The sequence below is a fragment of the Thalassophryne amazonica genome, chromosome 9, assembly GCF_902500255.1.
Source record: "Thalassophryne amazonica chromosome 9, fThaAma1.1, whole genome shotgun sequence".
Lineage (NCBI taxonomy): Eukaryota > Metazoa > Chordata > Actinopteri > Batrachoidiformes > Batrachoididae > Thalassophryne > Thalassophryne amazonica.
In genome coordinates, this window is record NC_047111.1 from 59,372,945 (window position 1) to 59,399,540 (window position 26,596).

Sequence of the window (26,596 nt, forward strand, 5' to 3'; positions counted from 1 at the left end):
TGAAAACCGTGAATGGCACGGACGTTCCCTCCAACAGATGTCTCCACTCTTCAAGAGCCTCTTTCACCGCAAGGAGTTCTCGATTGCCGACGTCATAGTTCCGTTCGGCCGGGGTCAACCTGCGGGAAAAATAGGCACACGGGTGAAGGACCTTATCGGTCTTCCCGCTCTGGGAAAGCACAGCTCCTATCCCTGAGTCCGAGGCGTCCACTTCAACCACTAACTGGCGACTAGGATCGGGCTGCACCAGAAAGGGTGCAGACGAGAAGCGCCGTTTCAACTCCTTGAACGCGGCATCGCAACGATCCGACCAGGTGAAGGGGACTTTTGGTGAGGTCAGGGCTGTCAGGGGGCTAACTACCTGACTGTAGCCCTTAATGAACCTCCTGTAGAAATTTGCAAAGCTGAGGAACTGTTGCAGCTTCCTACGGCTAGTGGGTTGGGGCCAGTCTCTCACCGCCGCAACCTTGGCCGGATCAGGAGCGACGTAGTTGGGGGAGATGATAAACCCCAGGAAGGACAAAGATGTGCGGTGAAACTCACACTTCTCGCCCTTCACAAACAGCCGGTTCTCCAACAACCGCTGCAGGACCTGACGTACATGCCGGACATGAGTCTCAGGATCCGGAGAAAAGATGAGTATATCGTCTAGATATACGAAGACGAATCAGTGCAGGAAATCCCGCAAGACATCATTAACTAATGCTTGGAACGTCGCGGGGGCGTTTGTGAGGCCGAACGGCATGGCCAGGTACTCAAAGTGACCTAATGGGGTGTTGAATGCCGTCTTCCATTCGTCTCCCTTCCGGATTCGAATCAGGTGATACGCATTTCTAAGATCCAGCTTAGTAAAGATTTTGGCTCCATGCAGGGGGGTGAACACAGAATCTAATAATGGCAACGGGTATCGGTTGCGAACCGTAATCTCATTCAGCCCCCTGTAATCAATACATGGACGAAGTCCGCCATCTTTCTTGCCCACAAAAAAGAAACCTGCCCCCATCGGGGAGGTGGAGTTCCGGATCAGCCCGGCAGCTAATGAGTCCCGGATGTAGGTCTCCATTGATTCGCGCTCAGGTCGTGAGAGGTTGTACAGCCTGCTGGACGGGAACTCAGCGCCTGGAACCAAATCAATGGCACAATCGTACGGACGGTGCGGGGGAAGGGTTAGTGCCAGATCCTTGCTGAAGACGTCAGCAAGATCGTGGTACTCAACCGGCACTGCCGTCAGATTGGGAGGGACTTTGACCTCCTCCTTAGCCTGGGAACCGGGAGGAACCGAGGATCCTAAACACACCCGATGGCAGGTTTCGCTCCACTGAACCACCACCCCAGACGGCCAATCGATCCGGGGATTGTGCTTTAACATCCATGGGATGCCCAAAATCATGCGGGAGGTAGAAGGAGTTACAAAAAACTCAATCTCCTCCCGGTGGTTTCCAGACACCACCAGAGTTACTGGTTGTGTCTTGTGTGTGAGTAAAGGGAGGAGGGTGCCATCTAGTGCCCGCACCTGCAATGGCGAAGGAAGCGCCACCAGAGGGAGCCCTACCTCCCTTGCCCATCTGCTATCTAGCAGATTCCCTTCTGACCCCGTGTCCACCAGTGCTCGGGCTTGAAGGGTTAAATCCCCGCTCAGGATCGTGACTGAGAGTCGTGTGGCAATTTTAGTGTGTCTCACTTGAATGTCTTGACCCCCCCTTAGCCCAGTCTCTAAGGGCGAGTGTTGACGTCTTGGCCGTTTGGGGCAGTCTCTCTGTGTGTGCTCTGTTGAGCTGCAGAGAAAACACTCTCCACGGATCAGCCTCCCCATTTTGGCCCTGTGCGTTTCCCTAACGTCAACAGGGGGAGCTGTTGCCCCACAAAGCGCTGCGGCTGTGGAGCGTGGGGAGGGCGGCCCCTTTTCGAACCCGGAAGGGAGAGGGGCGGCGCGTATCCGGTCACGTCCTTCGCCTCGCTCCCGACGGCGTTCCTCTAACTGATTGTCTAATCGTATAACGAGATCAATAAGCCCGTCCAAATCCCGCGGTTCGTCCTTAGCCACCAGGTGCTCCTTCAGGACCAACGATAGTCCATTTACGAAGGCGGCGCGGAGGGCGGTGCTATTCCAGCCGGACCTCGCAGCCGCGATGCGGAAGTCGACTGCATAAGCAGCTGCGCTCCGGCGCCCCTGTCTCATTGACAGCAGCACGGCTGAAGCGGTCTCTCCTCTATTTGGGTGATCGAACACTGTTCTGAACTCCCTCACAAACCCATCATATGTCAGAAGGAGCCATGAATTTTGCTCCCAGAGCGCTGTAGCCCAAGCGCGTGCCTTGCCGCGAAGCAGATTAATCACATAAGCTATCTTACTAGCATCAGTCGCGTACATGACGGGACGTTGTGCGAAGACGAGCGAACACTGCATAAGAAAGTCCGCGCATGTCTCCACACAACCCCCGTATGGTTCTGGAGGGCTTATGTATGCTTCAGGGGAAGGTGGGGGGGTCGTTGAACGACCTGTGGAACGTCATTATTGCGCACAGGATCGACAGGAGGGAGAGCCGCAGCAGCGCCCTGAGGGCGCGCTTCCACCTGCGCGGCGAGAGCCTCCACCCTGCGGTTAAGGAGGACGTTCTGCTCGGTCATCAGATCCAGCCGAGCCGTAAAAGCGGTGAGGATTCGCTGCAACTCACCGATCATTCCTCCTGCAGACGCCTGTGCGCCGTGCTCTTCCATTGGCCGTTCAACGGCCGGTCGACGCCCCTCGGGGTCCATGACGTTGGCCGAGATATCCTGTTTGGAAAGTGTAGGTACACGGACCCACAACAGGGGGCGCAAATGAACGGACAATGGATGAGGTCAAATAACAACACTTTACTGTTGTGAATGGGCACAACAATTACAATCAGATTACAACAATAGACAAAAGCCAAATCACAAAAGGTGTCGTGTGGGCAGGCTCGAAGATAGGAGACGTCTGTCCAAAGCAAAACCGGAACCACACGATTTCCTCCGCCACCAGACCCCGGGAATACTGGAGCCGCCAAGTCCCAAACTCCCAGGTGGCCACTGCCTTCGCGTGTCGGACCTGGTACTGCTGGCGAGGAACAAAAGAACAATTAAATGTGGGTGCGTCTGCACCCAGGAATCCGTACGGCAGTAAAACTACCTCCACCAGTCGTTGGAAAAGGAGTCAGCTAAACAACTCACAAAAGTCACAAAAGATCACTGTTAACCAGTCAGCTGAGCACGTTACCTTCCAGGTAGAACGATATCTTGGCAAAGAGGTGGAGGCGTCGTCCTGCTGATATTCCCCTGCTGATCAGATGATGGGTAACAGCTGTTGCAGGTGATGCGTGACAGCTGTCACCCTGGCTGCTCCTGTGAGGCGACTGCGCCCTCTCGTGCCTGAAGCCCGCACTTCAGGCAGGGCGCCCTCTGGTGGTGGGCCAGCAGTACCTCCTCTTCTGGCGGCCCACACAACACGAAAGCAAAGTTTGATGCAGTAGCACTGCTCCAATTGTTCCGTCATTTTCCTTGTAATAAAAATCCGCCCAGCGCGCTCCACACATCCTCACACAAAGGCTGCTTACCAGGAACTGACGCAATCGACAGGTGGGAAAAAAATTCACGCATGCGCATGAAGGTTCAAGTTTGCTCACGCAAGCACACGTGATTCAAATCCATCAGGTTTTAGAAAAAAATTAAAAGGTCCGATACTTTTCTAACAGACCTCATATTTTTGAGCCCTGTGTTAACGATCCATAAAGGTCCAAAAGTGCATTCTGAGCATGTCAAAATCTACTATGCTATTTATGTGTCTTAAATCCCGAGTAGAAAGTAAAGGTCCAGGGTGAAAAGTCGTGTTTAGTCAGTTAATCATGGATGTGTTTTGGGCATACAGTGAAATAAACCAATCAGATCGTCATTGGCACTTGAATGTGGCACACTGCTATTTACAAATTGGAGTCTGGATACAGTTGTGAGAGGTTTTCTGGCAAAAAGATGCATCAATACACAGCACATCATTTTTGTGAGCAGCAGTCATCCACCAAAACTCCCTGAGGTGAAGCAGGTGAGTGCCTCCTTCCTACAACACCTCCTCCTTCTTCATCTACACCCACCTGATCTCCACTATACCCCATCAGACGCAGACAGCCCCCATGCTTGGACCAAACCGCGGTAGCCCTGCCTTGGTATGCTCCAGGAGGAAGAAAACAAACATAAAATTATGGTACAAATCAGAGCTGTTCAAGTTTTATATTTTTATCATTAGTTTATATGTGCACTTGTAGTATTTCTTTCAATTCAGTTTTGTTTTAGGGCAGCGAGGTGTGTTAGTGGTTTGCACTGTTGCCTCACAGAAAGACGGTCATGGGGTCGATTCCCACCTGTGGCCTTTGTGTGGAGTTTACATGTTCTCCCCGTGTTTGCGTGGGTTCTCTCAGGGTGCTCTGGCTTACTTCCACATCCAAAGACATGCAGTGTAGGTGAATTGGAAAGTTAAAATTGTCCGTAGGTGTGTGAGGGTGTGAATGTGTTTGTCTTTATGTGGCCCTGTGACAGACTGGCATCCTGCCCAGGGTGTACCCTGCTCTATGACTGTTAGGATAGGCTCCAGCACCCCCGCAACCTGATATTGGATAAGCGGTTGAAGGTGTGTGTTTTGTTTTAGTGTGATGAGGAAAGGGGAGGAATATGAGCGCTAAAGCACATTGCTGTTAGGCCTATCTGAATATTGTGCCATAAAAATATACCAGAAATACACTGTGCATGATTTTAGATCAGCTGGTTTATGGTGCAATTGCTTTCTGCTGCCTCATGATAACAACGGTCCAACACTGCAGCTGACCACACCTCATTTTAAGACTAACACAAGCATGGGAACACAGATGAGCACAAGCATATTTGATATTTTAAAAATGTGGGTGCTGGGCATTCCAATGACAGCTGCATCACTTGTATGCTAGCAATCACACTTTTTCTGCTTTGTGCAGTATGTTAAAATCAGGTTGTGCCTTTATTGATATCTGTGGGAAGAATGAGTGGATTTGAGAAACAGTACCTATGTAGCAATCAGATTCATCATTGTCTCCTCCTATGGCCACGGTGCTACCCTCCAACATAGCCATGATCCTGTTGAAGTGGCGCTGGTTGATGATGCGGCCATAGTCTGGGCAGGATTTTGGGTTGTCTGTGTAGAATTCCTGTCAGGGGGGAGAGTTTCATAACTTCCACTGATCTGTCTGTAAAACATTGACCTCTGGCTTAAGAATGCTGAAACACTTCAGAAAGAGTCCTTTACTTTACTTACAGTGAGCCTATAGGAATGTTTCCACTGCAGGAACGTGCAGGCCATCTTAGGGGGCTGACACTTCTGCTTGTTTCCATTGGGAGGCGGGAAAACCCCCAACAATGGGCAGGGGTGGCCTTGAAACGGCAACCTTCTGCTCTGGCAACAAGCATGCTAACCACTTGGCCACCACCCTGCAGCAATCCAGTGGGAAGCCAAATTAAAAAAGCAAAAATACACTTCTGGTTTTGCTTTCTGACTGAAGCACTAACGCCTGATGTTAATGATAGCAAACAAAATGCTTGCTATCACTGTGAGCTCAGTGGTTCTTCACGACAGCAGAGATGCGACAGCTGAGCCGTTCCTGAAATCTGAGGAGTCGGCCAAGTTCCTGCAGTGGAAACAGCCCTTGTTTCTTTTATGTAAATGCACTGTGACAAGTGATTTGGGAAGTTTTATCACAGATGTCCTTCCTTCATGCAATGCTACATTACTTGGAGAATGGGCAGGTGTGGCTTTAAACCAGGAACCTTCTGTTGTGAAGGCAAGTGCACTGACCACTTGGCCACCACACTATAGAACTCTGGATATTAAACATATTTAACTTAACAAAAGTACATTTAAAAAACAAATTTAACACAATATGACTTCTGTATGTTTTCAAATTAATACATTAATTTGAAAATGAAATTTTTACACAAAAATGTTGGATTCACACAGTATTGCCTTTTGGGGTTTGAGGTATTTTGTACCTCGATTGACTTCTTGACCTCTTTGATGACCTGGTCCTGGATGCTGGGCTCACACAGGATGTAGTCTGGAGCAATGCAGGTCTGACCACAGTTAGTGTACTTCCCCCAGGTGACACGCCTGCATGGTAGTAGAAAGACGTTAATGAGACGGTCGCGGGAAAAAAATGGAGGAAATTTTTCAATTAAGCCATCAGTTTTGCTGTGACCTGCAAGCAACACTTAAATCACAGTTTTTGTCGATGTAGCAGGGGCTCTTGCCGCCCAGTTCCAGAGTGACTGGTGTCAGATGTTTGGCAGCAGCCTCCATGATCAACTTGCCGACCATGCTGTTGCCGGTGTAGAAGATATGATCAAACTTGTGGCGAAGCAGCTCCTGTGTCTCTGTCACTCCTCCAGTTACGACGGGGTAAAGCTCCTGATGTACAGCACAACACCACACTTTTATTTAACCTTTATTTAATCAGGTTAGTCCCATTGAGATCAAGACCACTTTTGCAAGGGAGAGGTCTGTGGGGGGGGGGAATGTGGGGGTGAAACTGCGGCACCCGGAGGAAACCCACGCAAACATGGGGAGAACATGCAAACTCCACACAGAAAGGCCACAGGTGGGAATCAAACCCACGACCTTCTTGTTGTGAGGCAACAGTGCTAACTACTAAGCGAACGTGCTGCCCAATGTAATAACTTACTTATCACTCTCAGCTACATGCTAGCTCGTGGGATTATAACAACTTTTTTATATTAGCTTTGAAGCTACTTTTCAGTATCTAAATAGTCAAAGTTCTTTATTATTGGCACACAGCAGCTCACACAGCTGCCATACAGATTTTGAAGTAGTCTGACCCTATTTCCTTTAATATTTGGATCTGTGTATTTCTACAAAGTTGTGAAAAAATAGATTTTTTTTGGTTATTTTCTATTTAGGATATTCATGTGGAAATTAAAAGTGTTGTAATTAAGCTTGCACTCAAAAAATGTGAAATTTCATTGTGAAAATTTCTATTGAAAATATAAACAACAGAAAAAGATAAACATACATTACAAATAATTGTAAAATGTTATACGAGGTCTGTCCATAAAGTATAGGTCCTTTTTATTTTTTTCAAAAACTATATGGATTTCATTCATATGTTTTTACGTCAGACATGCTTGAACCCTCGTGCGCATGCGTGAGTTTTTCCACGCCTGTCGGTGACGTCATTCGTCTGTGAGCACTCCTTGTGGGAGGAGTCGTCCAGCCCCTCGTCGGAATTCCTTTGTCTGAGAAGTTGGTGAGAGACTGGCGCTTTGTTTGATCAAAATTTTTTCTAAACCTGTGAGACACATCGAAGTGGACATGGTTCGAAAAATTAAGCTGGTTTTCGGTAAAAATTTTAACAGCTGATGAGAGATTTTGAGGTGATACTGTCGCTTTAAGGACTTCCCACGGTGCGAGACGTCGCGCAACGCTCTCAGGCGCCGTCGTCAGCCTGTTTCAAGCTGAAAACCTCCACATTTCAGGCTCTATTGATCCAGGACGTCGTGAGAGAACAGAGAAGTTTCAGAAGAAGTCGGTTTCAGCATTTTATCCGGATATTCCACTGTTAAAGGAGTTTTTTTAATGAAAGACGTGCGGACGGGTCACCTCCGTGTTGATAACCATTTGTAAAATCCAGGCGGCTTTTGATGGCTTTCAGTGGAGTGAGTATATGAGAAATTGTTTAACAGCTGGACATGTTCCAACTTGTCCTTAAGGCTTCCAACAGAGGTGTTTTTCCTGTGGCGGAGCGTCGCGGCGGCTGCGAGCTGACGCTGCAATCCGCCCGCACGTCTTTCATTAAAAAAATCTCCTTTAACAGTGGAATATCCGGATAAAATACTGAAACCGACTTCTTCTGAAACTTCTCTGGAAAAGATACATGAGATTCTGTTGTTTCCAAACCGGACCCCCTCTACACCCTGGCTGCGCCTAGAAATTCTGTCCATAAAGGTAATGAACAGAACCGGTGACAAAGGGTAGCCCTGGCGGAGGCCAATGTGCACTGGAAACAGGTTTGACTTACTACCGGCAATGCGAACCAAGCTCCTGCTGCGGTCGTACAGGGACCGGATGTTGGGAAAGTGTAGTGACATGGACCCACAACAGGGGGCGTAAATGAATGGACAATGAAAGAGCCGAATATGAACACTTTACTGTTGTGAAAGAGCACAACCAAAATACAGAGGATTACAGAATTTTGCAAACAATCAATCCACAGAGGTGACGTGTGGGCAGGCTCGAGGACAGAAGACGTCTGTCCTGAGAGGAACTAGAACCACACGATTGCCTCCGCCACCGAACCCGGAGAATACTGGAGCCGCCAAGTCCCGAGTCCCCAGGTGGCCACCGTCTCCGAATGTCGGATCTGGTACTGCTGGCGAGGAGCAAAAACAGTGAGATGTGGGTGTGTGCACACCCAGTAACAATAATGGTGGGAATTCCACCTCCACCTCTAATCCAGAAAACTGGCACGTGCAGTAGTAGTGAGTACTTATCAACAGTTTGGCGTGGGGAGCAAAAACGTCAGCCCTCCACGTATCACAAACTCAGCCTCCAGCTGCGAGCACTCACCGAACTGAACCGAACTGACTGTAAACGACACAAAAACAAACACTGTCTGAATAGACAAAAACAACGGCTGAGAGCAGTTACCTTCACAGGTAGATGATATCTCGGCAACGAGGTGGAGATGACGTCCGGCTTTTATGGAGTGGATTTGATGAAGTGAAGATGGATGACAGCTGTTATGAGTTGATGAGTGACAGCTGTCACTCCCGGCTGTGTCCGTGGTGGCAGCGCCCTCTCGTGCCTGAAGCCCGCACTTCAGACAGGGCGCCCTCTGGTGGTGGGCCAGCAGTACCTCCTCTTCAGCGGCCCACACAACAGGACCCCCCCTTCAACGGGCGCCAGGCTTGTCCGGGTGACGGCGGTAGAAATCGGCCAGGAGGGCCGGGTCCAGAATGAAGCTCCTCTTCACCCAGGAGCGTTCTTCAGGTCCATACCCCTCCCAGTCCACCAAATACTGGAACCCCCGGCCCATTCGACGGACGTCCAGGAGCCGGTGTACAGTCCACGCGGGCTCCCCGTCGATGATCCGGGCAGGAGGCGGCGCCGGACTGGCACAGAGGGGTGAGGTGAGGTGTGGTTTAATCCGGGAGACATGAAAAACAGGGTGGATCTGCAGTGAAGCCAGGAGCTGGAGCTTCACTGCAGCAGGACTGAGGACTTTGACGATTTTGAATGGTCCAATGAATCTGTCCATCAGTTTGGGGGAGTCCACCTGCAGGGGAATGTCCTTGGTTGATAACCACACCTCCTGCCCGGGCTGGTTTGCAGGGGCCGGGGACCGCCGGCGGTCTGCATGGGTCTTAGCCCTCGTCCGGGCCTTCAACAAGGCAGAACGGGCGGTGTGCCACACCCGACGGCATCTGCGCAGGTGGGCCTGGACCGAGGGCACACCGACCTCTCCCTCCACCATGGGAAACAATGGGGGCTGGTACCCCAGACACACCTCAAATGGGGAGAGGCCGGTGGCAGAAGACACCTGACTGTTATGTGCATACTCGATCCAGGCCAGATGGTTACTCCAGGCCGTCGGGTGCGCGGATGTCACACAGCGGAGGGTCTGTTCCAATTCTTGGTTGGCCCGTTCTGCCTGCCCGTTCGTCTGTGGGTGGTACCCAGACGAGAGGCTCACGGTGGCCCCCAGTTCTCTGCAGAAACTCCTCCAGACTTGAGAGGAAAACTGGGGACCACGATCCGAGACTACGTCAGTTGGTATCCCATGCAGACGGACGACATGGTGGACCAGGAGGTCAGCAGTCTCCTGGGCCGTTGGAAGCTTCGGGAGGGCCACGAAGTGGGCCGGCTTGGAGAATCGGTCCACTTTCGTGAGGATGGTCGTCATGCCCTGGGACGGCGGGAGGCCCGTGACGAAATCCAGGCCGATATGGGACCAGGGGCGATGAGGCACCGGAAGCGGTTGGAGGAGTCCCTGGGTTTTGGAGTGGTCTGCCTTGCCCCTGGCACAGGTGGTGTGTCAAGAAAGATGACTTTAAGCTTGCTTTTAGCTTGTTTTCATCTTGGAATATATTATGTGCCATTGGATTAATATACATGCTGTTGGATTAAACTGGACAATGTTTGGTAATTTCCCGGAGTAAGTGAGGTCATGCCGGAGTTTTCCATTACAAATGGGGAGGCCCATGGAATGAACTCAGTGGTGAAGACGATGGAATATGTCTAAGAATGATTCCAATATAACACGTATGATTAAATGAACTATTAATGTAATAAAATTAAGAGTTGATTAGAAAAAGTATGTTACAAATAAGTGAAATGATTATATGAGTTGTTTTTCATAAAAAGTGCAGAGTCAGAAGAGGAAGTGAAGAAGTTGGTTTGATAAAGAGTGCAGAGAAGAAAGGGGAAGTGATGTCGCGAGCGAGGCCAGAAGAGCTGATGATAAACAACTGATCAAATGATTAAGATGTGATAAAATATGAAATGAATAATAAGGAATGAAAATGTGTTAACCGAAAAGAGGAACTTGAGAAATAAGTTACTGGCAAAGGGCTGCAGATGGCTTCCAGTAAGGGACGGAGAAGGGAGGAGGTTTTGAGTCACCAGCATCCATCTGAACAACAAAGAATCAAGCTCATATGTAAACTGTGGAACACCAGGAAACGGGGTTATTCTTCCAGGGAGAGGTGCTGTTGTCACTTCTCCCCTGCTACGAGGAGATCACAAGACTTGACCATCTTGTGAGCAGCAATTGGAATCGTGGAGTGAGAGGATTGGAGCCATAAGAGATCATTTGAGAGAGTTTTCAACTCCCACTCAGACCGTCCAGTCACGGAGTAGCAGAGCATTGGAGAATAATCACTGGCCTTAAGTCTGAGTGGGGAAGTTTCAACGTTTTCTCTCTCAAGGAACATCACATCATACCAGAATGGATTAGATCAACTTTTGGTTGATTGAAGAAGGAATAAACTCTTATGTGGATTAATTTCCTGAAGGATTACAACATCACACAAGGATCGTGGTCAGCTAACGACTAATAGCTGATGAAGAGGAAATCAAGTTCATCGAGCTGGGGATTTTAACATCAAAAACCTCCTTCCCTCACTCCTAGAAAAATTGTTAAGAAATCAATCCAGTCCAGTCAAAGTAAGATCAGACAGCATTATTGAATTAAAAACAAAAATCTCTGCCAATCATTATTCTGATTATACTTGAATTATTGTTGTGAAATTATCATCATATAACCTATTTTGATTATGTTGTCGGCACTTGCAAAACCTGCAATAAATTTCCAAGCATGCAGTTAAAGTGTTAAGGCTCGGACATTGGATTTATTGATGCTTCTTAAGGTGTAAAAGTTAAAGATTATTGGGTGTATAACATCAAAAAGTGCTCTAAAAGGTTAGTCTGGTTTTTAATGAAATTAACGCATCCTGGGGACTCGCTGTACGAGTCACTAAATTCAAAATCTAGCAACATTCCAAGAGCCCTGATCCCATAAGAGGAGAGCTGCCGTTAACGGGCGTGGCCGGCTCGTATCCTGGTTCCAGAGAAGGCTATTCGACCGGGGTGCGAGATCAGCGTCAGCGGGGTGGACGTCCGGATGGAGGCAGTGAGCGGCTAGACGAATCTCCTCGCCACCAGCTTGAACAGCCTTTGTGCAGCCCTGCCGGGTAATACCCGTGGAGACACGAAGGGCGGACCTCAGAGACGGAGAGCTGGTTTTAGTACACAAACGCACTCATCGGAGGGTGAGCGTGTGCCGCGTGTATCTAAAAAAATAACGGGATCTGACACGTGGCGCCCGAACAGGGACCTGACGAAGTGTAGTTGGGTCTGAGGAAGAATCCTGGCCAAAGGAGATTCTTTGCCATTGGATAGGTGGAAAGCCTCTGAATAGATCACCAAAGGAGACAGTGTTGTGGAGAGTGTCGGCTGATGGCCTGTATAGGTCCAGTAACGGCTTGAAACATATCTGTTTTCCAGAGGTGTGAAAATTTGGAGGCGACCACCAGAAGGACGAAGTAAAGACAACAGGAGTAAGTATCCCAGGGAGCTGGGATCAAGGACGAGAAGCGGACGTGTCACTGCTGGATCGTCTGAACTGGGACGAGAAGCAGACGTGTCACTGCTGGATCGTCTGAACTGGGACGAGAAGCAGACGTGTCACTGCTGGATCTTCTGGACTGGGACGAGAAGCAGACGGGGATAGCCTGCTGGATCGTCATGAAACGACGAGGAAGGGAAGCAGGCGAGGGAGCCTGCTGGATCGGATCGTCAAGAGAGCAGGTATGAGAGTATGCCGTGCAAAATGGTGATCTACAAGAGAGAATAGGATCATCAACCCGTGAGGTTCCTGAGGGGAGAAGCGGGGAAAGGAGCAGCTGATTTGGAATTAACCTCTGGAATTAGCGCTGAATAGCCAAGTAGTCTGTCACTCATCCCTGACTCAAGGCGCCAAGAGAGGCTTTGAGAGGCAGACGACTCGAGACGACAAGGACCATAGCTGAAGTCAAGGAGACTACAGTGGTGGAATCGACAATCTCAGCAACCGAGAGAATAAAGAGAGGATAATCATTACGAAACAGTAAGGTTAGTGTTAAAAACAAGCAGTGAAAATATGGCTGAAGAAGAGTCAGGACCCGTAGTAACCCCTGAATCCGAACAAGACGAGGAAAAAGAAGTGAATATTCGGTCACACAGAGTGGTATTGTATGGACGAGGATATGATTCTTGGGCAGAAACAGTTCAAAAATATGTCAGAGATCAAAGTGTAGAAACTGATGAAGAAAGTTTCAAAGAAGCTATGGCAGGAACTATACACACATTAGGGATATATTATCCAGGTCAGCATAAGGAGGGGCAGATCCTGGCCGTTTTGGAAAGCCCACCAGTCCCAAAGGACAAGACGGGGACCAGAGAGTGGCTTGAGTGGTGGTGTAAACTTCTTGAAGAAGAGTGGAAAAGAGGACAAATCACCACCTTAATAAGTCCTGAGAAAAGTTATGACTCCGTAGTAAAAATGACAGCTGGGTTGTTGGGAGTAGAGACGGTCCTGGTAGATGTTAAAGCAAAATCAGCGTCCGTATATGCTGAGTTTAAGTCCATGGCAGAACGACTAAAGGGATTAGGAAGAATGCTTAAGGAACAATATCCTATAATGGAAGATAGGAATGGAAGTCAGTTCTTCGACAATGAAGACGAGAGCAACATAAATTTCCAGATTGAACCCGAACAAAGTGATGAGGAAAACAAGCCAGAGGGAAGTGGAGATGAATTGACATCCCCGGGAGGTCCTAATTCTGGAGTAAATGGTCAAGAATATAAAAGCCCGGACCAGCTCCACACAAGCTTTGACCCGGTGTGGCAAAATTTGCCCTTAGGAAGTGTGAGAGGAACAACCTCAACAGTTAAAAAACAGACAGAACGCCTGATTGAACAGGATAAAAGACGAAGAAGCCTTCAAGGCGTATCTGGACAGATATTCCATCAATCGCCGGAATGTGGGCACAGAAGCTTGGGACAGCTTAAATCTGAAGAATGTGTTGCCGGACCGAGTTACCATATTAAAGAGGAAGGGCGCTCGCAGGAAATCTTTAGAAAATCTAAAGCAAAAACCCACCATGTATACATTGAATCTGACTACATGGAAGACTTGAACCCTATGCCCGAAGGAACCAAAAAAATGGTGACCCAAGATGGAAGACGGGCATATCATTATTTTGGCGGTCCTTGGGATATAGATGGAGATAGTCTCATTGTCTTAACAAATCACAGACTGAAAATTGCCAACCGAAAATTCCGAGCAAAGCTCAAGGAGCGGGCAGGCAAAGAATACCAAGAGGAGCTTAAGAACATAAAGGGGAGAAGTCTGGACGGAAAATCGATGGTGATAACAAGCGCACCACGAATGGATTATCATGCACTCATACATGTGCCCTTTGAAAGCTACCCAGGGAGAGAAAATTAAATCGAATACACGGAGAAAATGTTGAAAACTCTGGGAATAGCTATTGATTTGGCCAAAGAACGCCAGCATCGGCGAGTGGTGATATGTGTGGACGGATTACGATCTGGACATATGACATGGGAAGAGGCAGAAAAGGTTGCCATGGCAGCCGTGAACCTACACATGCGTACCCCAGGAGTATGGGGATCAATGAGAGAAATAGTGGTGGTCACTAGCAATGAGCAGGAGCAAGATCGAGTGAGAAGGGCACTTGAAGCGGTGAACCTAGGACCAAATAGAGCAGGTCCAAAGAAGGGTGCAGTTGGAGCAAGTGGAGTGGCAACTAGTCCCCCGTTAGTGATGCAGCCCATTCCCATGGCGACAAGTGAGAAAAGATCAGTACATGCTGTAGGAGTGCAGCGATTAAGGATTAAAACCCCACGACCAACATTAAAACAAGTGGCAAGTGGGCTCCAGACTATCATACACCCGACAGACTCCCAATCATGGATGAGAGAGTCTTTCCAGGCTCCTCCATCGGATAATGGAGAAGAGGATCCTATATTCAGTCCTTTACCAGTCGGAAATAATGAAGCAACTGGGGCACCCCGAAAGTCAGAACAAAACGGGGACCCACAACCACAAGACCCAAGTCCTCCCCATGAATCTGATATGGATGAGGACCAGGAAAGAGAGTCTGAAGAGGAGATCAATCCACAAGACTCAGAAGAGGATGAACCGCTATCTGTGGTAGGGGAAAGAGAAGTCTCACGCCCAGAACTACGAACTGGACGTTACAGAGGACGAAAGAAAGAAGTTGGGGTGTATAATGTGCGTGTAGCCTCTGAGAGAATTGCAAGAGATGTCAGAGTCAACCCAGTGGAGACCCGAGATAAGCGACAAACCTATGCTCCAGAAGTTGGACAAACTGGGTATGACATCCCAGAAGAGTGGATAGAGCGACAAGATGAAAAGAAAACTCTCGAGGTAACAGCTACTGTTGGAGAGTGGGCTAATATACTAATGTGGCCTTTCTATCCTACATTAACCGCCTGTAAAGAGTTAACGAATAACTTCAGAGTCGCCTATTTAGGCGTTGCCCATGATGTGATGTTGAGAAAACTAAAAACAGCAGCTTTACGCTGGTCACGGCAAGTGTTGAGAGAAACTAATGAAGAAAATCTGGATGATGAGGGAGAAACAATTCCACCATTGTCAGGATTACAAGCGAGCCTCCCAAATCAGAACTTTCCTGCTGGATCTAGAGAGCAAAGTCTGCCAGCAATTCAAGCTGAAATTCAAGCAGACGGCAGGGAATTCCGTGAATTCAAGAAATTAAAGATGCTGGTGAGAGAGAAAGAACCAAATGAAGACCTAAAGGACTATTTGAAAGAAGTGTGGCCCCTTATTGACAGAGCTTCGAACAGTGAAGAGGGTAAATCTATGTGGCTAGCCCAAGTTACCAGTCAACCCATCAGTCGGGGTGAACCAGCACGAAACCATTATGCCAGGTTAGTGTTGGAAGATCCCAACGATGAAGATTCCCATATTGCTCGAGCTAAAGCTGGACTAGACAAAGGTCAAACATTGGTTCAAGTTTGGCATGGGCTGAAACAGACGATTTTGCCACAACGCTATATTAGGGCACTGAGAGAGGTCACTAAAGGAAGAAGAGGGGAGATAACTTTTGTAAAAATGCCCATAGACGGCACTACAGTCCCACAAATGGACACGGTGGTAAAGAGCTGGGATCTGGAGCAGCAGTTCTATGAAGAAAAGAGGAAGAAGGAGAGCACACCGAGATCAGGACAAAAACCGGTGGGAGTGGAGAAAAGAAATTCAGTACCTAAACCACCACCTCCTCAGTCACATCAAACACCACAGAGGAATAATCAAAGGCCTCCAGTTGGACAATGGAGCTCTTGGCCGAGAGGTCCACCACCTCCACCACCACAATCGTGACCTACACCTGCACCTCGTAGTGGTGGCTATCTCCCTAAAGAGGAGTACGACAAATTAACTTCAGAACAAAGGAAAGCCCTCCAGGAAGTCTGCCAAGCTACAGCGGCGGCTGGAGGGCAAAAGAAGTAATGGCTTCGGAGGCGCGGGTCACGCTAGACCATGCCTACTGGGAAGGGGACGATATCTACACTGATGTGGATGGAGAACCGTACCTGGTGGACATGGGAGCAGAGGTGTCCATGACCCGCAGAAACCTTGTTACCATAGGATACCTATTGATCCAGTATGCAAATGGGGCAACGGAGAGAACACCATTTGGAATATGGAAAGGGATAGTTTGGTTAAAAGGCCCCTTTAATTTGATATCAGTCAAGGATTTGAGAAAATTGCATCGGCCCAAAAGACTTCGAACTCTAATAAGACGACGAGTGAAAAAATTACAAGCAAGAGTTGTACGAATGGGTATAACTCCATTTGGAAAGAGTCCGGTAAGCTGGTACAAAGAAGTGGATGTACCGGCTGTTACAGAAGAAAAAATTGAAGAAAGTGATTTCTCTGAAGCAGGGAAAGAAAAATTGAGGGAAATTATCTCCGAAGCTAAAGTAGCACGATTTAAAAATGATTGTGGAGAGTTGGGGACTAAACACATTCATGTCATCGAAGGGGGAGTACATCCACCAGTGCGACAATATCCCTTGAACCCTGGAGCGGTTATGGAAATGGATAAAATAGTAAAAGAATTGGAAGCTTTGGGGATCATTCGAGTGGAATTGAATCCGATCACTAACAGCCCCATCCAAGCGGTTAAGAAGCCAGAGTCGGCAGGAGGAGGCTGGAGACCAGTAATCAGCTTCAAGGCTCTCAATCGACGAACAATAGTTAATAGAGCGAGTTTGATAAATCCCCAAGGAGCACTGAAAACGCTCCAAATTAAGAAATACAAATCATGCATTGATCTAGCAAATGGATTGTTTTTCCTGCGATTAGCAAAACAGTCACAAGGGAAAACAGCATTCACACATAAGGGGAAAAGTTATGTGTGGCAACGACTCCCGCAGGGATACAGAAATTCACCAAATGTGTTCCAAGCAGCAGTAATAGAAATATTGAAAGATCTGGGAGTAACAGTCTACATCGATGATGTGTTTATCGCAGATGATGATGAAAATGAACACCTAATGCGGCTGCAAAAGGTGATACAGAAGCTCACAGAAGCTGGATTAAAACTCAACCTGAAGAAATGTCAGTTTGGGCAATTCAAGGTTAACTATTTGGGATTCCAGGTATCATCAGACCTGGGACTCTCAGAAGTATACCGAGAAAAATTGAGTCAGATTAAACCACCTCAATCTGAGAATGACCTACAGAAAATATTGGGACTGTGTAACTATGTGAGAGATCACGTTCCACACTATCAGAAATACGCAAAGCCCCTTTATGCTCGTCTCAAGAAGAAACCTAATGGACAAGAGCAGAAGCAATGGATTTGGACAGCTACAGATCAGGATTGCTTGGAAAAGCTAAAGAAAGCCATTCAAGACGCAGTTAGGCTGGAGCCACGTAGTCTGACTACTCGTCTGCTAGCCGAAATAAGCTGTGAAGAAGAGGATTCGGTGGTAAAAGTGAGCAATGAAGGAGGGGGTATGGTAACATTGTGGAGCTATACTCTGTCTTCGATTGAGAGAAAATATCCACCGGAAGAAAAGGAACTGGCAGTCCTGGCTAGATATTGGAGTGCGTTAAAAGAACTTGCACAAGGACAGGGGATAAAAGTTATCACTCAAAGCCAAGTCCACCGGTTCCTAAGAAAAGGAACTATTGAGAGTACTAAAGCCACAAATGCCAGATGGGGAAGGTGGGAGGACATCCTGCTAGACCCTGAGCTGGAAATTGGGCCAAAACAGTCGGCGACAAAAAAGTTACCGAAGGAGAGGCAACTCCCTATGGAGCCATATGACTGGACTATGTACACTGATGGATCAAAGAAGGGTACAGACAATATAGCTTATTGGGGCTATATTCTGAAGTATCAAGATAAGGAGAAATATCGTCGAAAAGGTCAAACGCCAGGGAGTGCCCAAGCTGGAGAAGTAACAGCAATACTGGAAGGACTCTTGGAGTTAAACAAGAGGAAAGTAAAAAGGGCTAAAGTGGTTACAGACAGTCATTACTGCGCACAAGCCCTGAAAGAGGACTTATCCATTTGGGAAGAAAATGGATTCGAGGGAGCTAAGGGGAAGCCTGTAGCTCATATGGATTTGTGGAGGAAAATAGCCGAGTTGAGGCTAACAATGGACTTAGAAGTGGTACATCAGAAGGCCCATGTAAAAGAAGGAGCACATTGGAGCGGGAACGAAGAAGTGGACCGCTATGTGCAGCTGAGAAAAGTCGTCGTTGTCGGGATCGAGAAGTGGGAACAGACACCCAAGGGAAGGGTAGTTCCAAAAGAGTCCGTGAAAGAAGTGGTGCTGGCCGTACATGAAGCGCTTGGCCATGCATGCACCATTCCCACACGGAAGGAGCTGGAGAAGCTGCAACTTTGGATTCCGAGAAACCAAGTCTGCCGAGTCCTCAAAGACTGTGAAGTATGTGGTCGATACAATGCAGGACGACGAGGACAAAGGGTGGATGGTTTCACCATAAAGAGTACTGTTCCATGGGGATCAGTATGCATGGATGTTGCCGGGCCCATGGGGGTGACCGGTAAGAAAGGAGAAAAGTATCTGTTGGTGCTTGTGGACTCTATGTCAGGCTATGTGACTGTTAAGCCTGTGAGAAAAGCCAACAGCAGCAGTGTGATCAGCATGTTGGATCAAGTGTGTTCAAATCTGGGGATACCTAAGGAGCTGAGAACGGACAATGGGACACATTTCCGTAACGCTCAGGTCGACCAGTGGTGCCAGAAAAATGGAGTAATGAGAATTTACTCGCCCCCATACACTCCACAAGCAAATGGAGTTGTGGAAAGGGCTATTGGACTGGTGAAAAACTGGATTGGAAAAAATGCTAACACGAAGGAATGGAGTACTAAGGCCCTGGAAACTGGACAGGCCCTGAATGACCGCCAACGTGCCGGCAGGCCCACCCCTTCGCAAGAACTGAACCAACGCCCATTTTCGACACCGGAAGTGGGGCGGAGTCAGACTGAAAGGGACAGAGAACCAGAACCAAAGATCCCATTCAAGGTTGGACAGAAGGTGTGGGTGAGAGCTCGAGATCACCCAACCAACACTGCTGTTAAACCTAAGTATGAGACCACAGATACAGTAGTGAAGATACTGGACAGTAACACAGCAGAGTTGAAGAGGAAAGGAATCCAAGGAGTGGAGCAGCTGAAGCCAACTCCTAACTAGATGAAACCAGGAGCTAAACATGGCCAAAAACACCCAAGATGTTCCACCCTTCTTCAGAATGGCCACTGTCAATGGGGTGGTTGCCTTAAGAAGAACAAGAGAAGGCCTCTGGGCAGGCAGAGCCCTGAGGATACTATATCATGCAAAGAAAGGATTTTTATCTAATGAAAAGGAGTTATTACAATGGAAAAAAGTTGAGAATCACTGTGTGGTTTGCCGTGGAGAAGTACAGCTGACGGTCCAATGGTCGGGACCTGGGGTTAGAAAACCCCCAATTCCAAATGGAGCAAAAAATGAATTCAAGCAATTACTTCACAAGCCGGTGAAGGTTTTGGATGCACTAGTGTGTGGGTTATGCCGACTAACCCACTTGCCAAGAATGGTCTTTTACACCCAGTGGGACTTACGTGGAGACAATGTGGATATGCAGGTGTGTTCATGCTATTGGAATGGACGTGACATTGAGTACTGCCTGGTGTGTAAAGCAAGAACTCATATGGGAAGACTACTGCATGTGGCAAAAGCAGATGGATGGCAAGTGAGAAGGTTTTTAGACCCTCTGAGGACCTTTCACACCGATGAAGCCTGCTGGGCTAATCCTACAGCAACAACTGCGCTTGATCAAGCTGAGGGGAATCAAGGCAGCGGTGACGTGAGTCCAATGGCCCCAAGTGTCTATCTGATGTTGGATACAACTAGAGCAGGAGGAAGTGATCAAGCTGCAGGAGGCAGTGAGCGAAAGCCGTCTTTGTTGCATGAAGCTATACATCAAAGTTGGTCCCAGGGTCCAGAGTATGGGCAAACTTATGATCCTCCAATAGACGCAGTGCAACTTCCACTGGTGTTCAGAGTGTATAGAGATCCGGAGCGACCCGGATATACAGACATGATGGAAGGACTGACAGATGATCAACAGCAAAAAGCCCAAGAAGAAGGATGGATCGGCCCTTGGGAATTGACAACTTGGGCAAAATTGATAGAAGAAGTTCTAAAAAACCCAGAAATTTTACTGGAAGATGCAGAAGAGGTGCCACAAGAAAAAGGGGGCAGAGAAACCCTTATGTATTATTTTACCACTGGATTAGACGCCTGGGGAAATAAAGCAGCAAAACCAAAGAAGAAGTCAGCCGTGTACCACGTGACACCCGAAGAATGGGTGGGGAAAAGGAGGATACAATCTAGAGGGGGAGTGGCTAGCAGAGCGGACACTCCTAGTAGGCCGGACCAAACAATTAGGGTGCGGCTCACAGTGCTGATGGTGTTGGTTCCCTATGTGGGGGTTTATTCTGTCGGAGCACACGTTGACCTCCTGGAGGAACAGCAGCAGTCGTTAGATCAACCGACTCAAGGTGAGGAAAAATCAAGAAAGTCTCGGAATCGCTGGGTGTTTCCCTCCATTTTCTGCGGGACAAGGAAGAAGTAAGAAGAAGCGGCTGTTTGCAAAATGTCGCAAGGACCAAGTGTAAATACAGTACCCATTATTAATAATCAAGGAAGACTTGGACCCTACATACAAAGTGACCTCGGTGCTGAGAAACTATACTTAAATTGGCCAGAAAAAGATTTTGAAGAAGAAGACTGGGAGCTAGCATCTAAAGGATATTTTGTCACACATTATGAATATAAAAGAGATGCCGAATTAACAGAGACAACAGGACAAAAATTACTCGCTGAACGAGTGCTAAGCGATGTAGGTCTGCGGCACTGGTACGTGAAAGGATGACGAAGAATGCCCCAAACGGTTCCAAAATGTCCAGACACCTACCCATGGATATTAAATGTGGTTTACCTACAACTCAGAGACCTAAGATTCACATTGAGATGGGGGATTAATTATGTCGAGCCACTTCAAGGAATCTATGTGGAGATATACCTTAACCAGTGCTTGATCTGGACGACAAGCCCCAACATGCAACGTCAATTGAACAGACGACTGCAAGACCCAAGATATCCCGTATTAGATAACCAGACATTAAATTTGAGAGTTATCGATCAACCCCTGGCCTGTATGAGCTGCCTACCCCCAACCATACCAACAATTTTTGTAAATCAAGACTTCGTCTACCTGTACAGAAGAGGAGTCTGGAACTGTAGTCAAGCAAGAAAAATTCAGCTTCAAATTGAGCCCAAGGATCAAGAAAACAAGCCTATAGTTCCCCTTTATCTAGCCCTATCACAAACCAGGTATTCTGGACACCAGTTTTGGCAGCATTGGCAAGATCTATGGGACTATGTACCCCTACATCGAGCACAGAGGATCCCTGAGGGACCCCTCCCTAAACCTGACAGAATGATTGTTACGATGTGGAAGTGGGCGTGGAAAGGAATGGATTCAGAACTTAAGCACCCATCTCCCATCTACACTCATCTCTCTAAGAGACAACAACTGTTTCCTATGGTGGTGTATCTTGGCAGGAAGAGAAGGAGACCGATGGCGGAGTAACAACTCACTCTGAATCATGCTGCGGACCTTCAAATTGGATGAAAATAATGTAAATAGTCTACGCTCCGGGCCGAGAGGACTTACACCATATTTGGAATTACCCTACAAGAAAATATGTTTACGCTGGACGCAAAAGGATTACAAAGAAAAAGGATGGTTGCTGGGAACAGGAGGATACTTTGTAGATAATGACTCATATAAAAGAACTGCTGACCTTGCAGCGCCTGGAATATACACTCCTCTGGAAGCTATCGTGAACAAAGGTGGACAACACTGGAATTGCCCCGGGGTCGGGTGGAAGTTTTACCCAATTCCCCGGTGTCCAGACTTATACCCCTGCATCTTGAACGTAGTGTATGTACAGAAAAGGGGCTACAGATTTAAAATAAGATGGGGACCTAATTATGTTGATCCATTACAAGGAATGTATGTGGATATTTGGCTCGGATCTTTCCAGATTTGGACCAGTAGTCCCTATATGTTTAAAAGACTTCAACAGAAAGAGGCACGTTCAACTTTTTATTTGATTGAGAACCAAACTTTGCCAATATGTACGACAGTACAGTACCTTGACATTGAAAAAGGTGGAAGTGTTCCGCCTATTAGAAGTGGATGGCGAACCAGAGTACTAGTGGGGCTTTGGCAACCCCCAAAGGCTATACTGATACGACTGGGCATAAAGTCGGGAAGAGGATTATTTCGGAGATCGACTCCTCTGTACTCTGTGATGGCACAGTATGTCTACAATGGAGCGGCACATTGGAACGCCTATGAGGATATCTTGCACCTACGTAGAGAATTGAATCCTGCATCTTCACAATGTTTCTTCACACCTCAGGGACCACCGCCTGAAATGAAGGAGGTGACAGTTGTCACTTGGAAATGGGCGTGGCGAGGACTAGATATTAGACTCCCATGGCCATCTCCCTTGTTAAACACTCTTCTTCAGCAACGAGCATCAAGTGTCCCTGGTGGGGGCACGAGACAAACAACAGCACCTAAGATCATCTATCTCCGAGATGGGAGAACCACAGGAAGACAACGTGATCACCACGCAACCTCAAAGAATCAACGACAGACCAAGAGAAGGAGAATCTGGCATAGAAATGCCACTACTGCGACAACCTCAAAAGCAGGAGCCGCTGCCACCAGTACCAAGTGAATTCTACTACGAAAATGTTGGAATAAGGCAGCAGCAACAAAAGCGGCCTTGGAAGAAAAAGTGCCTCCAATGTTGGAGTTGGATTGCCAGACTTACAGCATTATTAGTCGGCATTGCTGTACTTCTGGCTATCCTGTACCATTATGGTAGTACGCCCTGGACCTTAACCCATATCAGGGTCCAGTACGCAACAACTAAAACTTTTCAACAGACATGTTGGGGAGTTGAATCAAGAAACACCTACATGATATGGGACCAGAATTCTACAGAGAAATGGGCAAAGATGAAGAACTTAACCCAGCACATGCAAAAGACTAAATGGCTGCAATACTTGAACGATAGTGGGGAATTTCCAACCGTCACTACCAATCACAACCTGACCACCGGAGCAGAAATCCTTCAAAACCTACAAGTGAGGGATCAAGAGATTATCGTGGCGACCATCTTACGGTTAAAATGAAAAGAGCGAAGAGAAGTAGGCTGCACTTGGATAAGACCTGAACCTGGCGAGCCAGCCTGGTATTGCTCATGGGGATGCAGAGTACTACTGGGCTATCGAGCAGGATATTGGGAAAAAGAAGCTGTTTTTCCAGCATTACCAAGACATGATGTTTGCAGAATGATAATGCCTACCAGGAAACATTGGGGAAATTATAACCTCACCTGTGACAACACCCGCAGCAGAGTGCCGAAAGTGGATACTACATCTACAATAATCCCTCCGTTGAACAACGCTACCAACACAGGAACAGGAATACCATATTCCAAACCAACCACCATCTCACCAGTAGCATTGGTGGGATCCACAAAGATATCACCAAGACAGAGAAAAACTAAACCACTCCCTACATCGCCAACACAAGATACTCAGCAAGTATTAGAACCAAAAGTTAAAAGTATTGATAATGAGGTTAGAAATAGATGGAAGAAGATTCATGATTATTGTGTAAAAGAAAAAGTAGCAAAATTAGATAGATGCTATTGGAATCGACCTATTGGATGTAAATCTCAAAATTACATGGTGCTTACACCAGTTATTGATTTGATAGACAGGATAACTTGGAAACAAAAACAAGAGGCAAAACATGATGAATGGCTTAACGACACCTTTCCGTGGGTCTGGAGCGTTCCACTGATACATTTTGAGGGGAATTTTCCAAAGGGAAACACGTGGACTGGGCATAGTTTGCGGGGTCCACATAAAGCAAAATTCTATGTGCAAAAACTACCCAAGCCTGATGAGCTAAGGTCAGTACCTCGGGAAGATTTTAGCAAAATTGATCAATGCGTGGCGAATAAAATCTATGGAAGCTTACATGAGACAGAATACCATAATAATTTGGCTGAAGGTTCTGGTAAATCTCCCCGATGTCCCATAGACCAAATTAAGACAGGGAATTGGCTAAGATGGGTATATAACTGTACAAAGTTGTTACAGATTCCAACCATTAAGGGGACCCTTCAAGCATGGCAGGAAGGAGTTAAGCGTAGTAAGGACGTCACCTGGTGGGGAATGGAGAAATATGAAATTGAAGATTGGGTATTCCCCTGTTTAGATCAAAGTAATAATTATTGGGTTAAATATCAATACATCGCCACGGTCTACTCCACAGATAGAGCTACTTGGTCTAGTGTACTCTGGAGACCAAATCCTTATGTTACGCCACGGCCATGGAAAATGATTTGTAATAAACGTAATACCACATGCACAATAAGCCTTGCCCGCCAAAATTGTAGAAAAGTTCCTGGCTGGGAAGAATATTGTGATGCTTACTATGACGGCGAGTACGACACTTACGGCCATCAAACAGTTTGGGAGAAGAACGGTGCTAACGAATGGATAAGAGCTTTCCCACCTAACGTTGGATGTGCCAAGGCTGTCCTGGGACATGGAATGTCGAAAAGGAAGCAGATCCTAGGCCACATAGTGCCATTTGTTGAAGATGCTTTGATAATGCTTGAAGAAGGATATGCCTTCAAGAAAAGTCTATGTGAAGGACGAGAAATTGTCGGTTACGAATGGTTGGGACCCAATCGGATTTACAATAATGGTACATGTGAATCGCCTGCAGAACATTGGTTAAGCTGTGGAAAAGGAAGAAGTCGGCATGAATGTTCTTGGTGGGAAAGAATGCAAATAATCGCCGGAGGAATCATCACCACTTTCGCTGCAGAGACCGGAGAAGTCATTAAAGAAGGTCTCGAAGTAGTGACTGGTTGGATTGGACATTTGTTTGGATATCTTTGGCCCTATCTGTTAATCATAATAGGACTTATTATTGCTGCAGTAATTGGATATGTTTTGATAAAAGGAAGTTTCGCAGCCGCCCTGCGCTTGTGTGGGAGGAGCACACAACGCAGTGAAATGGAGCCCCTCCTCCGTTAGGGGAGGAGCGATGGAGCCTACAAAGCCCGACGCCGAGACACGCCCTGTTCATTCTGCCTTGGGGGAGTGAAGGAAGAAGAAGCATCTACATAACAGCACACCAACTTAAGGAGATAAGTAAAAAGAATAAGAGAGCACAATGTCCAACAATACTGGCGGCATAAATGACACCATCTTCAAAGTGAGTAGAGTGGAGTTTATTGCACTACTGTTAATATGGCTGCTATACTGCTGTGTCGGCCGTTGGGACTTACGACAACCACTGCGAATAGTAACGCTACTACATGGATGTGTCAGATTGGCGATCATCAATCTGCACTACGGTCAGAGTGACTTAGGGTTGTCTTTATTCATCACTCACGTCCTCGGTCGCTTTACTCTCCAGTTTGACTGTTGGGGAATATGGCAGTACACATCGATTACAGTTTGGATGGTGATAGATATGACGGCAATCTTTTATGCCCCGGCAGTGATAGCTGACATTGTGTGTGAAGCTGTGATGGCCCTGACCCTATTGGCGTACATAGCTACGTTAACTGGAGCCGTACAACGCAAGAAACCCTGGCTCTACAAACTTGGATTTATCATAATTTGGGCCTTAGGATGGGGAATATTATCAGCTTTATACTGGCTGTCCATGGTTAGTCAACTACTCCTGCTGTTATGGTTTACGACCTATGATGCTTGCTTCCCGCGTACAGCTCCTTCAGCTACAGCGGGAATGGTAACGTCATCACAGTCCCACTCTCCTACGGTGATCATGAGGCAGCTCTGGCGTGCATCTGAATAATCCCAATGAACTCTTTTGCTTGCTTGCAATATAATAGTTAAAAGACTAATGTTTCCTCTTACACTATAGGGGGATATAAGATGTATTCATTGTCAAGCCACCCTGGAACAAGCGATTTACTTCTGGGAGGTAACACCGACTCTGTGGTGCCCGACGTGTTATAGCAACAACTTTGCTGTTCAAGTGGCACGAGGAATAGCGGGACGGAAGGATACATCTTTTCTGCCCCAGGTACAAACAGCAACATACCTAAAAATTGAGGCTGAGGCAACCGTGATTTGGCATTCCCTTTTGGTTGATCAAATACGAGCTAACACTATAGTGTCTCCAGAAGGATATATGTATTGCCCCGTGTTTACCAAAATGTGGATGTACCCTACGGGAATAAGATTCTCCACAGCTCATCTCGCCGATGGCCGGATCGTGGCCATTGGTCCTTCATTACCACCAGCTCCACGTTCATCTCCACAGCACACTGTGGA

General features: G+C 47.3%; 1 protein-coding gene across 2 annotated transcripts in view; it reads right to left on the reverse strand.

Moving 5' to 3' along the window:
• aldh3a2b (aldehyde dehydrogenase 3 family, member A2b) overlaps positions 1–26,596 on the reverse strand; it is an 83,852-nt gene that overhangs the window by 12,149 nt on the left and 45,107 nt on the right. For both annotated transcript variants that reach the window (XM_034178139.1, XM_034178140.1), the window contains 3 exons: positions 6,234–6,442; positions 6,028–6,145; positions 5,048–5,189 (listed from right to left, as the gene is read on the reverse strand). In XM_034178139.1, coding sequence (XP_034034030.1) covers positions 5,048–5,189; positions 6,028–6,145; positions 6,234–6,442 — 469 coding nt within the window. The remainder of the gene's footprint in view (positions 1–5,047; positions 5,190–6,027; positions 6,146–6,233; positions 6,443–26,596) is intronic.